Source organism: Petaurus breviceps, unplaced genomic scaffold (assembly GCF_028583685.1).
Source record: "Petaurus breviceps papuanus isolate PSGF00001 unplaced genomic scaffold, PetGlider_PUasm1.0 38, whole genome shotgun sequence".
Taxonomy (NCBI): Eukaryota; Metazoa; Chordata; class Mammalia; order Diprotodontia; family Petauridae; genus Petaurus; species Petaurus breviceps.
This window is the reverse complement of record NW_027186304.1, coordinates 7,540,077-7,556,773: the sequence shown is the minus strand read 5'-3', so window position 1 is coordinate 7,556,773 and position 16,697 is coordinate 7,540,077. Positions and strand designations below refer to the sequence as shown.

Here is a 16,697-nt window from a genome sequence, read left to right as displayed (position 1 = left end):
TGCTTTCTTGACTTTAAAAGACATGTCACAATGGTTCCAATACTTGCCTCACTGTTGTGATTTGAGAAAAGTGGTCTGAAGACTGTGGTGGTTTAAAAATAATGCTTACTTTTCCCACATAGGTCTTTTCACTTTGTATTAATCTGTGCTAGATGGAATGCCTGTTTTATTTCAGTATCTATTTGATTAAGTGTATATACAATATTATATGTAGATTATGATACATCAAGATGATGCAGATAGTATACCTGTATGAATCTGTGTATTTATAATGTATGTATTCATGCATGTAGAATACACACACTATCACACAAATAGCAGACAGTCTCAAAGTCAGGAAGACCTGAGTTCAAGACCGAACTCTGACACATAGTAACTATGGAATCAAAGGCAAGTCTCACCCAGTTTCTCAGTGGCAAACAACTTGCTAAGACTATAAGTTATAGCAAAGATCTTAATCCACCTGGGTAGAAGGGAGGAAATCTATTTCTTGTTTTCATAGTGTTTGTTAAAGATAAGCCTATGTATCCTAGAAAGATAAATAGAGGAAAGATGATAGGTGGATGGTTATTGTGTTCAGTCACTTTTTTAGTTTTGTACAGCTCTAATAAATGCTTCATAAGTGATTGGTTTTCATTTTATTCATTTTAAATGTGCGCACAAATGTTTTTCAAAATGACCAAATAATGAAAAGGCCATAGACAAAGAAGCAGACATTTGCCCTATATACAATGAACAAAGCAGTCACTAAGTATGGAGAGTAACAAAGGCTCTAGTGGAGTTTGAAGCTCTAGGTACCTCAGAATTGCCCTACAACTTTTTGGCACAACTTACGCATATTTGCGAGGTCCCTGAAACGCATCACCATTAAGTCATTTGCATTTTACCATATACTCTCAACTAGTCCCAGGTGACAAAAGAGGAAATGGAGAAAATGAGACCGTAATAGGTTTCAATGATTCAACATAAATAATGGAGCTCATAGGAAATTACCTCTTTATTCATCAGGTTAATTTAAATAATAACTGAAGTACCTGCTCTTTTGGAAAATATAAGGTATCTATCTGCTCATATTTGGGAAAAGATTCATTTTACAGTTATTGGTGGCTAATAATTCCTAAACTAGTCTTTAATCTTCAAGCAATGATAGGGGAAAATTATTTGTATAGCTTATATCCCTCACCCAAGAGATTTTGAGAGAGAACTTTATATAGTTTATGGAGTCATGCTTGTTACTATTTGAAGATTTTTAACCTGACCTTTCTTTTCTTATTCAACACCTCAGAAAAAAATATTTCTCATAGTGATAAAATGACTCTGAATAATAATTTAATACTCTTATCTATAATGAATTATAGTTTATTGAAATATGTCTGATTGACGTCCTTGACTATCACTTTAAAAATTTTATTTGGTGGGGCCACTAGGTGGCACAATGAATAGAAAACCAACCCTGGAGTCAGGAGCACCTGAGTTCAAATCCAGCCTCAGACACTTAACACATACTAGCTGTGTGACCTTGGGCAAGTCACTTAACCCCAATTTCCCTGACTTCCCCTCCCCCAAAAAATAAAATATAAAATAAAATGGCTTTAATTAAAAAAATTATTTGGTGATCAATAATAACTGATATGAATTGATGTAATTATGGACTCAACTCTGCTAATGACCAATGGGGAGATCATGGCCAAATCATTTAATCACTTTTAGTCATTTTTCTATATCTATAAAGTGATTCTCAATAAAGGTGATATCTTAGTATAAATGTAATATGCATGTCTATAAAATGTTCTATAAATGATTTAAATGTGATATGTGTAAGATTTTTTTTTAGTTTCTCTTGAACCAAAGTGTTATAGAAATCTAAAAAAAGTATATTGTATGAAACATTATATGATCACAGGTTTTAGATGTGGTAGAGGCTTAGAAATCATCTAGGCAAGTTATTTTATCCAGAAGCAAAAGGCTTTGCATAAAATCCCATAAGCAATAAATTGAAGAGAAGGAATTTAAATTTGGGTCTTTGGAATACAAATCGAGTGCTATTACAACATTTTGCAGGATCTAGGTATGTTTAGTTTCTAAAAGAGATACATAGCAAGTATCAGCAGGATTGCCAAAGGTAATCAGGGTATAAAGAGAGCAAAGAAAGATGAAAAATGATCTCTTTGTACAAAAATGTAGCTCTTTTCATAATATATCTAAACCAGAAACTAAGGGGGTACTCACATAGAGGAAAATTAATACACATATTATTGTAGATGAATTTAATGTGATACTACTGTGTTATAATGGACAATATCAGAGGAGACTGGAAAGATCACAAAAAATTTATATGGACTGAAATCAGGAGTAGGAGAGCAATAGAGAGAGAGAAATAATAGAGAACATTTTCAAAGACTTGTACTGAGAAATGTAATGAGAAATCCTAAGTCCAGAGAAGTAAAGATGAAACACGCCACCCACTCACCTTCCAAGAAAGCTTAACATGCACAATGAGACGTGTATTCTTGGACATGGTCAGTGCAGAGATTTGATTTCCTGGACTATGCATATTTCTTGTGAGTGTTTTATTTTTATCATTGAATAAATGACAGTAGGGGAGGAAATATAGTTTTTCATAAAGTAAATATGTACATACATAAACACATACTTTTTCAAATAAAAGGTTGGGGGGAGGATTAGGACTAAAACTATAGCTCCAGAGAATGAAATGAAAAGTTGATATAACCAATGATGGATGTTACAATATTTTTTACTTGCTCAGGGAAGGATTTCCTAATAGCTTCCTAAACCTGTAATGGAGTCTTTTGTAAATTGTACAGATTTCCCAAATTAAAAATGTTGAATCAAAAATTGCGTAGTACTGGTAGGTTTGTTTTAAAGGGGATGTATTCATTAGATGAGGTGTTGAAATAGAATATATCTTAAATCCCTTCCAACTTTTAGATTTTGTGTTTCTATGTGGTGCTGTGGAGTGCTTAGATTTTGGTCAGACACCAAGGTCATCCACTGCATCCTAGGGCACTGCCAGTTATCTTGACATTTGTCTTACCAGTGGACTTCAATGACTCTGGAGGAGAGAGTAAAGCTGACGGCTTTGTGCATGTCTGCTTCCCTTAAATCCAGTGCACTGGCAAATCAAGACATCACTCCCATGATGTCATTAGCCCTCTTTTAAAATTAAGGATAAACAACAAAAATTTTCAATAAACATTTTATTTTGAATTATTTTCCAGTAATGAAAATAATGGGGATACATTTGTGACAATACATTATTTTTTTTTCTCAAACTTTGTCCCTTGTGACCAAGAAAGAGCAGGTGCTTTTGAAAAAATAAGAAATGAAAAAAATGGAGGAGGAGGCAGCTATGGTATCTCAGTACAGCTAATTTGCCAACATGGAAAATAATTTTAATAAGTTTATTGCCAAGTACACTTAACAAGAAAGCTAGGAAGTAACAGATGAAACATACCTTCTCTCATTTAAATTTCTGTTAACTGCATGATTAACCTATAAAACATCACTCCAAATCTTTATAAAATCTCTCCAATTCTTGCCATACTTACCAATGTTTTAATATTTAGTTGCAGAATAGGATATATTTTTCACCCTTGAACACCCAAATTGTCCCTGAGAATGTTAAAAATGATTCCCATTGACACAGTACTTTTTAGTTGACAAAGTGTTTTTCTCAGACTGTAGTATGTCTTATCTCTCTTTTACAAATAGGAAACTGATGCTCAGGGAGTTACAGTGATTTATCTAGAATCATGAAGCTAGCAAGTAAATGTTTTATCCAAGAGCCCCAACACAATGTTTGTATTATGTCCAATACATAAAAATCTCTAAAATATTTATTTAATGTTTATTTATTTATTTTGAACAATTTTTAAAATTTTTGAGTTCCAAATTCTCTTCCTTCTGTTCACCCCTCCCCCACCTATTTAGAAGGCAAGCAATATTATATCAATTATACATGTGGAATCATGCAAAACATATTTCCATATTAGCCATGTTGAAAAAAAGCAAGAAAAAAGTTTAAAACTATACTTCAATTTGCAGTTAATGTTCATCAGTTCCTTCTCTGTTGTTGGCCAGCATTTTTCATCATAGGGCTCTTGAATTGCTGATTATTGTCTTGAACGGTATAGCTAAGTGTTTCACAGGTGATCATCATTACAATATCGCTGTTTCTGTGTACAATGTCTTCCTGGTTCTGCTCACTTCATAAAATATATATTTAATGAGAAATATAGGCCTGCAGCTGTCCTTGCCTTCCCCTTATTATTTAATAAAAATGCATGAGCATCAGCCCAGTTCAGAATCCTATAAGAAATAGGAAATCTATTGCAGTGGAGAATAATTTAATACTATTTATTATCTGGACTGATCAGATGTACAGAACACTGTTTAAAATAATGGAATTTTCTTACCTTGAGATTTTAAAAATAATCTCTACTATTAATTCCTCTAAAAGAATATTGTATTAATTGTTGCTATTTTTTGTTTTTTTACATCACCTTTACTCCCCAATATATGCTTTCCCTCTCTCTTTTCCACTGCCCTCTTTTCACAATTCTTTCCTTTATAGAAAAAAAAACTTAAAAGATAGAGAAAATATTCAACATTTCTAATGAATATCTCAATCATGTGTGGCATTATATGTGGTTTAAAAAATGACTTTTAAAAAAATGATTAGCCTGAAAATTTCGCAGTAAAAGGGTCATGGGGAGCAATGATGAAGCCAGTCCAATCGTATGCTTTCTTCAATTTTGAGCCAAGCCTTTCTGTCAGTTAGTCAACTTAACTAGGCTGTCTCATTCCAAATTCCATACCTAAACTGACAAACACTTTGTATGACTCTTCTTCTTTTTAAGTTCTTTAAGGGTAGCAGAATCATAACATCTATCACCAGAGTAAAAATAAAATTAAAACATTGTTTTGAGATTATTCTCAAATTATTACTGTTATCCATTCTTCACATCATCTAACCTGTTAATCATTCTAATTTAAAGGAACATTTCCTGAATACAGTTTTTCTCTGCCTGTGCAATTACTTCCAATGTCCCTACCCTACTCATTCCTCAGCTTCTCTCTCTTAAAATCCCCACTGTCCATTATTATAAATCTTCAGTATAGCTGTCAAAATTGGCTTTTCTACCTCCCACCTTGACTATACAAGACATTTATTTAGGACTTTATATTTCTTTGTAACAGATGGCAATATAAACCTAGAACTTTTACCTTCCACTTCAAAGTTGTTCATCAGTGTATCTTGGACTACCTTTGCCCCCTTTCTCTGTTTCCAATAATAACTGATGGGATCAGGCATCTGCCCAGGCCTGTAAAGATGAAGAAAGTACTTCTGCTGCTGATGCAGAGGAAGCCTGCTGAGAAACCATCAAATGCCCTTTGGTCCCAAAGGTACTGACCAAACAGAGCAGAGCTTAACTAAGGATAGCCCTGAGCTGGTATAACTAGAAATACAATGAGAACACTTAGGCAGGTATGTGAATAACATTTGTCAAGACATTCTTGTCTCTTAAGATGGAAGGCTCCTTTGAGTTTATTGACATTAGCAACACAATTTGATTCAGTTCCTCAAGTTTCTCTTTATATTTTCTGAAGGCTCCCTTGGAGTGAACAGAATGCCTTGAAAAAAAAGCCTGTTCATACTACTGTCTTTCCCTAAGATTCTACCCCCTTGTGTCCCAGCTTGGGAACATTGTCTGGATAACTTGCCCTGACACCACTAGTCAGATGTCATAATAACAAACACTACCCTTACCCTTTTCTACTAAAGTTTCCTCACTATTTCTTCATCTTATTCCATTCATTGGGCTAATGTTTTATTCCCACATCCTGATTGAATGTGTCTGATTGAAAAGTGTCTCCTTATCCAAGTTTTTGAAGATTTCTCCATCTTTTGTCCTATATCTTAAATTCTACTACCCCTTAAAGTCCTTCCCTAATTGAATAATTTTAATTCTCCCTTGATATACAGATCTTTACTTTCTACTCCATTAAGTGAACTTTCTAATATTCCTTATCTAAATATAACTTACTAATTGTATATTCCTATATATCTCTAACTGTGACATTATTGTCTTCCTTAGATTGTGGACTCCTGATGTAGGGTAGCATTAAAAAAGGTGCTTAATAAAGGTGGAAGATTGATTTCTCAACATCTTTGTTTACATCCTAGAAGGGTGTGGGCTGGATGATTTTTACATTTAGTTGATTCAGAACTGTTTGAATAATTAGATGTAAGAAATTGTGATTATGAATTGATGTCAGCCTGGATGGATATGTTTAATGGAGTGATTCAGAGTTCTCTCTCTGCCCTATTATGTTCAACATTTTTTATTTTTTGCTTTTTGGAGGGCAATTGTCAGTGACACTTAACAGGGTTAAGTGACTTGCCCAAGGTCACACGGCTAGTTTTTTGTGTGTTAAGTATCTGAGGCTGGATCCAAACCCAGGTCCTCCTTACTCCAGGACTGATGCTCTATTCACTGCGCCATCTAGCCACCCCTATGTTCAACATTTTTAATTACAGTTTAGTGAGTATTGTGTATTGTCCAAGTAGGTTACAAGTATATGCACGAGTCTTTCTAGAGATGATTTTCAGGTAGATATTAACAGAAATCTCTAGAGTCTCCTTTAACTACCCTTCTTGAAGGGATATGTTTATTCCTGATTGGAAGGGAGGCAGGAGGTTGGAGCCAGAGGCTGGCCACCCTGTTCTCCTCAGAATAGGATGTACCAGAATAGGATTATATATCTACTGTTCTAAAACAATATTATTTCTAGGATAAATAATCAGAAGCTGAATTTCTGATCACTGTCTCTTAGTGGGGAAGTGTACCCCAAGATGTATACTCAAGGCTTGACTCCAATGGAATGAAATTATTTATTTCATCTGATAGCAAATAGAAATCAGAGAAGGCACAGAGATGAGAATGTATTAGGGAAAGCACAGAGTAAATGAACTCTCTCATTGTGAGCAAAACTTCTTGGGGAGGGGGAGAGAGAGAGAGAGGGAGAGAGAGAGAGAGAGAGAGAGAGAGAGAGAGAGAGAGAGAGAGAGAAAGAAACAGATAGACAGAAATACTAATATAATACTAATATCACCCAAACCTCACTCCAGGGAAAATTCTCCAAAGTAAACTGGGGATAGGAGCATGATTGAGGTTCCAATTCTTCTACATATTGGCTTCTTCCAAAATTTTTCTTTCCTTCAGTAACCAGAAAAGAATTTAGAACCACATGTCTTCATTCTAAAAGGTTGAATCCAGAAGACCAGGATCTCTCTTCTCCCAGGTTTTCACCAATCACAGTCTCCCATTGAACATTCAGTAGACAATCTCTACCACTGAGGAGCCTCATATGGAAATGGGTTTTGAGTCACAGATTGCATAATCAATCATTGGAAAAAGGCATGGATGGCATGATTATCCCATATCTTAATTTCACAAAACTAGGAAGGATGTTATGATGTTGGATGGGAGAATCTCTATCCCAAAATATCTCAGCTGACCAGCATGATAAGCTGAATCTGCTTAAATGAAATTTAATAAGGACTAAGTAAAAACCTTCTAGTTGAGTTTTTTAGGAATCAACTATAAGTACAAAAAGCAAGAAAATATGATGACAATAGGTTATGTGAAAAATTCTGGTGAGTTTAGTGATCTACAAACTGAATATTCATCAATGGTATAATTTGGAGGCAAAGAAAAACTAGCATAATCTTGTGTTATATTAGGATAAACATCAATCAGAAGAAAAGCAGACATAGGTTTGTTCTGCTCTGCCTGGTTAGACCACGAAACACATTTGGATACGCTGCATTTTTGGAAGAACACTGGAAAACTGACATTCATCTAGAAGAGACCACTTAGTTTACTATAGCAACAACAAGAAAACTATGCCATACAGGAATCACACATATGAACTAGAAATCTTTAGTGTGGAGAATAGAAGATTAAAAGGAGAGAAGATCGGTGTCTTCAAGTATTTGAAGATTTGTCATGTGGATGAGAAACTGAGCACTCACTGCTTTTTCCCAGAAAGAAAAACTGGGAACGATAAGTGGGATTTGCTGAAAGGTGGATCTCAGTTGCAAACAAGGAAATGCTTCCTAAGAATTAGAGGTTTCCAAAACTTTAATGGTCTATCATGAAATAGTGATTGAAAGCCTTACCACTGAAGTTTTTAAAGCAGAGGCTAAAGGATGATTCTTTCTGAATGTTTCAGTGGGAATTCTTGCCTGTTGAAGGACTGGTCTAGATCAACTCTAAAGTCTCTTAAAACTGTATCATTCTCGATCATCTGATATAGCGTTCCTCAAAAAGTTGTTCCATAAATGCTTATAGAGATAATGGTATTTTTACTTATAAACTCTTTAGCTTTTGCCGTATACATGTTAACAAGATATATTGGTAAAGCTATATATGATTGACAGTTATTCAGTGGTTTTTCTTTGCCTAATTGCTTATAAGAATTTTTTAATTTAGTGCCATAATTATTCCATTAATGCTTGACTGTAAGCTTCAAGGGAACAGAAATTATGTCTCATCTAAATGTAATATCTACCTTTACTCAAACAGAAGACTTTAATAGAGGTTTAAAGAATTTGTATTGTATTTAATTGAAATTCATGGAACTTCCTAGGCAGCTTTGACCATTTCTAAATTATTCCAGACACATAAAATATCTGATTTTTAAAATAAATATTTCTTGTTACAGGAATATATCCTTAGGGAATTTTAAGTAAAATCAATCTATGACCATTTACTATATGTACAAAAATAAAGAGAATCATATTCTTTCATCGGTGGGCTAGTTCATATCCTCTTTGTTTGTTTTTTTCCCTCCTAACCACTAAATACACTGCTTCAGAAGGAAAAAAATCTCTTAATCAATGAGTATATTTGCTAAATATATATGTAAGGGAAAGGATAAAACTTATTAAGTAGTTAAAATAATAAGAATCCTCCTCATGTAATATTCATATATTTATGTATTTGTTTTCACTTGTCTCCTTTCAAATAAAAGGTTCATAATCAAACCTTAAGCAAAGCAGAAGGGGAGGAAGTGGGAAATGCCCTCCATCCCAGGAACCACTGTGGCAAAGTGGAAAGGGACAAGGGGTATTGTGCCCACTGGCCATACACATTTTACCCATATATTGACCAAACCGATAGGGAACTAATGAGATAGAGGGGGTGGGAACATGATTCCCCAGCAACACAGTTGGCTCTGAGGGAAGGTGCTTTCTCACTTACTCTATAGTAGACAGACACAGCACTAACCCCTCAACAGCAAGGAAGCCCAGGGCAGAACCCCCAAACGACTTCCATAAGAGAAAGTTGTGGTACCCTAGTGACTACAGGTCCCATAACGGGAAAGATGAAAACCAGACATTTTCTATTTGTATGTCACATAGGACCAAATAAAAAATATTAATATGCATTATAATAAAAAGAGGGCTTAAATTTGCTGATAGTAAGGACTTACTGCAGTTAAGGGTCATAAACAAAGATGTTTTAACTGAGAAGTTTGTAAAATGTTCTCTAGATAGGTTTGTTTCATTTTTTATCTTTTTTCTTTTAATCATAAAAAAAAAAAATGTTTGGTACTCCTTATGTAAAGCTGCAAGGAGCCGGGAGGGTCAATTATGTGACTGTTCGAGTTTTATTCAAAAGTCTTGAAAAATAGTAAATCTGATGACCAAAGGCAATATAGTATTGGGGAAAATCTAAAATCAACAACAAAAACCAGATACAAGCACCCTTTAGAAGTGATTTGAAAAGGGAAAATGGAATGTTTTCGTTACATATTATTCATTAAAAATTTATATTATCTCCTTGGTTTAAAATATATGTTTCTTTCTTTCAAGGTAACTGAATTGCACAACATCAAAAACATAACCAGATTGCCTCGAGAGACCAAGAAGCATGCAGTGGCAATTATCTTTCATGATGAGACGTCAAAGACATTTGCCTGTGAGTCAGGTAAGCAATTACTAGCATTGCTCCAGCTTGAGGAAATTGAGCTGCTTCCAAAACAATGGCCCAGATGGATTAAGATACTGTACTGAATAGGTTACCTTATCTTAATGAAAATGTGTTCCAGATCTTTTGTTTTATTTTTAGGAAGAAGCTGGAAATATTGATTTTTACAGATGTTTTGGATGCTTCTTTATTATCTGCCTTTGTCTGGATGTTGCTCCCATATGGTTTGAGGACTCTGTGGGTCCTCTGTCCTCACTCTTAGAATTAAGTAAACAGTGCTGGAGAGACAGGATTCAGTCTCATCTGGGATGTATAGTCATGTTCTTGCCAAGTAGTGCTAAGCTATTGGTAGCACGATAATAACACTGTCCCTGCAGAAGAGCAACAAAGCATAGCCCAGATCTCAAGATGATAGAAAACGGAACTTTAAGCAATTTATGATGTGCGCAGCTGTTACCGTCCCAAACTAAATAAACATCCAAATGGATTTTAATGATGTGGTTCATAAAGCACTATTGTCTTATTGAGATACAAGGTTAAGCTTGCTGTAGCTGTCATTGTGAACCCCCTGTGCTATGCAGTATAACCCTTTCAGTTGCCATCTAATAGTATCTTGATGAGAAATAGCGATGACGTAGCTGATGAAAGGCTGGCTGCAAAGCTGTCATTGTGAAAGGCATCATTATATTCTTAGCCACTTTGTGCCACAACCCTGGTATCATCTTCAACTCCTCCCTGCTGCTCACCCCACATTCCCAATGCATTGTCAGATCTCTTCATTTTTACCTTCTAATATCACCCTGGAAAGTCCCCTTCTTTTTACTGATAATAGACACAACCCTAATTCAGGCCTTCATCACCTCACCTCTACTGCAATGGCCTTTTAACCATTCTCCCTGTTTCGTATCTCTCCTCTCCCCACGCCAGTTGATTCACTTGCCAAGGTGATTTTTCTGAAGTATCGTCGTGACCATGTCACCTTCTTGCTTCAAAAAAAATGCAGCATCTCCTATTACCTCCAGGAACAAATGTTTTTCAAAAAAATGTCCTCTATTAGACATTGAAAGCTCTTCATACCTTGGGCCATTCCTACCTTTCCAGCCTTCTTACATCTTATTTCTGTCTATATTACAACTACTTTGGCCTTGCAGTTACTTCAATACAATACTCCTTCCATCTTTGTGACTATGCACTGGCTATACCCTATGCCTAGATTGTTCTCTACCATCACCTCTTCCTCTTATTTCCCTCACTTTCTTTAAGATTCACCTCAAATCACACCTTCTTTAAGGAGGCTTTTCTTGATTTTCCCCAGCTGCTGTAGCTATAACTGCTTCTTTTAATTTTATTTTCTTCCTCTTCTCCTTCTTCTTCTTCTTCTTCTTCTTCTTCTTCTTCTTCTTCTTCTTCTTCTTCTTCTTCTTCTTCTTCTTCTTCTCCTTCTCCTTCTCCTTTTTTTTCTTCTTCTTTCCTCTATATATATGTACACATATAGAGATACACATATGTGTGTACATGTACATGTGTGCGTATATACATGCATTTAATATGTGTATACATATATGCATGTCTGTGTACATGTGTGTTGTACATACATAGATATTTTTGTGTTTTCTTTACCATTAGGATGTAAGCATCTTGAGAGCAAGAACTTGTATATATGTATGTATGTGCATGTGTTTTAACTTTCTTTGTGTCCCCAGGGTTTAGATTAGCACCCACCCAACACAAAGCAAGCAGTTAATTAATACTTGCCTGACTGAAATTCTTGTCGATAGGGAAATTTGCCTCCAGGTGGAGGTCTAAAGGGATTCTGACAAGGGGTTGAATATATTCCTGGTGCTTTAAGGAAGATGTCAAGGGTATCTTTGGAGGGGTGGAATTTAGAGCCTAGCACTGGAATGAGAATGCTATTGGTGGAACTGGTACCCAGTTGGCAAGGAGGGAGGCAAACACAGACTCCAGAGAGAGAAGCAGCCAGTTTATTTCCTGGGGTTCTTCCTACAAAGTTCTAGACTGTTGGGGCCCAAGCTCTGGCTTATAGAGGAGAGGGGAGGAAGCCTATTTATTCAGTGCATACCTCAGTGACCCTTGGGTATATGTCTCATATCTCACCAACTGGGAAGAAGAGACAGGCTGCCCCCTCCCCCACGATCCATCCAGGGACAATTGTGGCCTTCTACTGGAGAGAGCAAAGGAGAGGAAAAGAAATAGTACCTTTGGATCTACTAGAGGGCAGTGAGTTCCCTTTAAGACTCTCAGGACTTTGTCTTTCTCCAGAAATTTTTGCCTCTCCTGTTTTTCAAAATTCCCTGAGGCCTGAAGTCCAGAAGCTGGAAATAGGGGCCAAGTTAAAAGTGTTGTGTGCCACCTTGGAAGAAGCGAGGGAGTACATATCAGGGATCCAGGAGCCCAGGGAAGGCTATGGGGACACAGGGAGTTTAAAGTGCTTCCCTAGGTCAAGTAGTCCTCTCTGTCCTCTCATTATGGTTTATTGCTGATCTGCCCCATCAATAGGCTTGTAGAATATAGGCAAGGCCATGACTTTCTAGAAATGCTCTTGCTTCCCTTAATACCCTTCTCCATTGTTCTCCCTCACAAAGTTTACCTTCTGAGCTTCCTAAACTTTTCTGGGGCAAGTGTGGTGAATTAGAGGGCCAGGATAATCCTCCTAATATCAAAAGGTCCTCCATTCCCCTCTGATGTTGAGGTGCTTATTCTTAAGTGCTTTAAAGAGGCCAAAGACTAATGCTATAGAAGGGACCAGCCATTCATCACAACATTACCACCATCACCACCACCACCCCCCACACACACATACTCTCCAACACTCACCTAGTAACACATTTCAACAGTGGTTAAAAGAGAGCTTGACTGGTAGTCTAGAAAGCTAGTCCCACTCAGCTCAGCCTCAATTTCAGTGAAAGTTGAATAATCTATCCTCCCTGACCTTGAACAAATTAATGTTACTTTCTGAGGCCTCGGTTTCTTCCTTTGTAAAATAAAGTGCATGGAACAAATGATCCCTAAGATCTTTCCAGGGTTCTAATATGATATATTAAGCACTTGGTTTTTTTTTTCCTTTACTTTTTCAGGTGGGGCTTCAAAGTCTCTTTCAGTCTCCTTCCCAAAATTCATCTGTTTTATTGAGTGACATGATATATTTATAGTTGGTTTGTATTTTTGGAGAAACAAAGTTAGTAAGCTCTGCAAAATGTTGAATATGACTCAGTAGCAACACTTTAACTGAGTTCTTTAGGATATTGCCTGACTACTGAGAGATTATTGTTTTGGAGTGGGGAAGGGAAAGCAATTAGGGTTAAGTGACTTGCCCAAGGTCACAGCTACTAAGTGTCAAATGTCTGAGGCCCAACTGAAATTCAGGTCCTCCTGACTCCAGAGCCAGTGCTCTATTTACTGAGCCACCTCGCTGCCCGAACATTTTTTTTTTAAACAAAGTGAAGTAGCCAAAATTATAAGCTATAAATTTGCTTCTGAAAGTTGATACAGTTCGTGGTGTTTGGGGAATCATCATGGTAATTTGTACAAAATTTTCTTTTTATTTATAATTTAGAATCAGTCAAGTCATTTTACCACTGCTGTCAGCATTCCCCTGTCCCTAAACAACAGTATGTAATGTTCACTGCTACTAGATTACATTCAGCAATTTGAAATTATGTTGGTTAGCTTTTTCCAAGCCTCTATTTCAGTTAGACACATGAAAATCACTATTTCCTTTTGCACTAATGCTCCCTCCATGCAAATGTCTCATGATAACTTCAAAAATTACTTTTCCCACCTCTCTACAGCTTTAACAATCCTAAGAATGAAATTTGCAAAATGCCTTCATTTTCCTAGATACTTCTATGGCATTCAGAAAAACAGTCTTACATGAAACAAGTTCTACAAGTAGATAGCATTTTTTTTTTACTATCAGACTAAAATTTTTGAAATTGTACTTAATGAAGCCCTAGAGATATATGGGAAAGACAAAATTCATGCTCAGCACTATTTTGGTGATAAGTTCTTTTTAGAAATGAATTAAATACCCCAGCCCTGCAGTCAGGAGGCCCTGAGTTCAAATCTGGCCTCAGATACTTGACACACTTAGTGACTTAACCCCAATTGTCTTGCCTTCCCCTCCCTTTCCTGTTGCATCAGCAACAGGGGTTCACAAGTTGTGGGTTCACAAGTTCTGTTTCTTAATAAAGACTTGATATAATCATGATCAAGGCTTAAAAGAAACTTGAACTTAAACAAGGTGCTAAATAATTAAAAGAGCTGGAACAAGGTATTAAGTGCTTCTTTGCTTACCATTACATTGGGTCATCGTCACCTCCAAAAATTAAAAAGAAAGTCAGCTCTTTCTTTTCTGTACAGATATCTAAAAGATCTGGGGAATTAGGTAGATGGATTGTCTAGAAACTAAATCTGACTTCAGTGCCTGTGCTATACCAAGCATGTGGTTTCTGAGTCTTAAAGGCCAAAAGTGAGAAATCCAAATCAGCATGCAGATGTCATCACCTATGTATATATATATGTAATTCAGCAATTCTTGCAATCAGCTTGGAAAAACCAATAAAATTCAATATCTATTAGCTTAGGCATGTACTATACACAAACACTGGACTAGACACAAAGACATACAAAGATGCTGGAGACACAAAGACAAAAATGAAACACTTCTTTATAGCAAGGAGTTCATACAATGTGACATGTGTGTGCATATACATATATGTGTATGTATGTATGTGTGTATTGTATATATTAAATAGACACACACATTATATGTGTGATTATGTATGTAATACCAGTGGTTTTTACAAACTTTTTGTTTTTTGCATTGTGGACCTCTTCAGCATTAAATAACTACATAAAAGAAAATTAAAGTATTTGCAGAGACAATCAATTATTCTGAAATACCTTTATCAAAATAGCTTTTCTTAGGTTCACAGAGCTCAAATTAAGAATCATTTACCTAGACTAAAAAAGAATTTTTTAAAATTTTGCTTTGTTTATTTTAAAATAAATTGATTAAATGACCATAAGTACTCAGTTTCAGTTTATATAACATATAGGATTGTCATCACAATGAAAAAGGAAAATGTATAATTTTTAAAACCAGTGAATCATCTTTTGTTTATGTAAAGGTATGAGTGTTTGAAGCAAACATCATTTTCTTAAGGATCTGATGAGGTTTCTTTTTTTCTAACAAATAATATCATCTAATTATTATAAATAAGCAAAGTAAAATTTTAATATACTTAATAAGTTTTTCGTGTCATTTGGCAGAACTTTACCCAACAGCTTCCCAAAAATTCCTTCCTAGACTAAGTTCACTCAAAGTGACTTTGAGTTCACACTGATGTTTTATTTTTTCAATAGCCTTCAAGGACTCTGTAGGTACTAGGATTCCCTACTAAGCAATACTATTCTTCACCACCCATTTTCTTTTTATATTCTTTGACCTTTATAGAAAACTTTAGTATAGATAGTAGAAAGCAGCTGTGAGGGAGTGGATAGATAACTGGTTTTAACATCAGAAAAATCTGGGTTCTCACCTTGCCTCTGAAACATTCTTGTTATGGGACCTTAGACAAGTTGCAACTCCTCAATGCCGTAGACGACTCCATGAAATGCAGGGTTGCAGAGAAGATGACGATCTTTATTTGTAGAGGAGGTCTCACATTCTACAATTTTCCTCTACTAAATGATATTAGAGGCCTTACTGCAGCCAGCGCAGTTAGTGGGCTAGTGAGCTATGACAGTAACGAGACGGGGGTGTGATCCATAGTCTGTTTATTACAGGACCATTTCATACAGAGCCAAAGATGCAAGGAGCTCACAGAGTTTCTATGCCCCCCAACAGGGGGTCTATGTGACCCAAAAGAATGTAGACACGACAATGGACAAGGGCCCTCCCTTTTTGTGACGCAAAAGAATTGAGATTATGTACAAGGACCATCCCTTGATCTTGTTTACTATTTACCCTTGCTTAAGGTTATATATTAGGGTAATATCATAGGACCATATCAGGAGGCATAAACAAAAAAAAGATTACATGCCCTCTTGCTTATCTGCCCTGTAACCTTGCAGGTGATTTTATAGGGCAGGGGAATATTCCTTTAGCAGGGCCAAGGGACCCTAAAAGTTCTCTACATCCAAACAAGGTTATACATCCCCCTGCTTATCTGCTCTGTAACCTTTCAGGTAATAATATAGGGGAGGGGAACATTTCATCAGAGGAGCTGGGGAACTCCTGAAAGTTCTCTACAAGACCTAAAACTTGTCTCCAGGAGGAAATTTTCCCTTCCCTTTTGTTTAAGCCATAACCATAATCGTAAAGACATCATAAAACCTTTCCATTTAGAGTCTGATGCTTTGAACAAAAAAAAATCCCTTCCACAGTCATTTACCCCCATAGGTTATGGACAATGAGCTGTAAAGAACCTTAGAAATTATTGAATACAGACATCTCATTTTACATGTAAGGAAACAGATCTGGAGAGCTTGAGTAATTTGTTTAGAGAAGGGATTAAACACTTATATAACACCTACTATGTTCTAGGCCTAGTGCTAAGTGCTTCTTTTACAAATTTTATCTCATTCAATCCTCACAAAAACCCTGAGAGGTAGGTGCTATTATTATTCCTGTTTTATAGTTAAGGAAACTGAGGC

At 36.0% G+C, this 16,697-nt stretch overlaps 1 protein-coding gene across 1 annotated transcript in view; it reads left to right on the top strand.

The window, feature by feature from the left end:
• Positions 1–16,697, top strand: part of DOK6 (docking protein 6) — a 515,077-nt gene that overhangs the window by 93,094 nt on the left and 405,286 nt on the right. Inside the window, exon 3 of the mRNA XM_069099566.1 lies at positions 9,905–10,019. Within this exon, the coding sequence (XP_068955667.1) occupies positions 9,905–10,019 (115 nt within the window). The remainder of the gene's footprint in view (positions 1–9,904; positions 10,020–16,697) is intronic.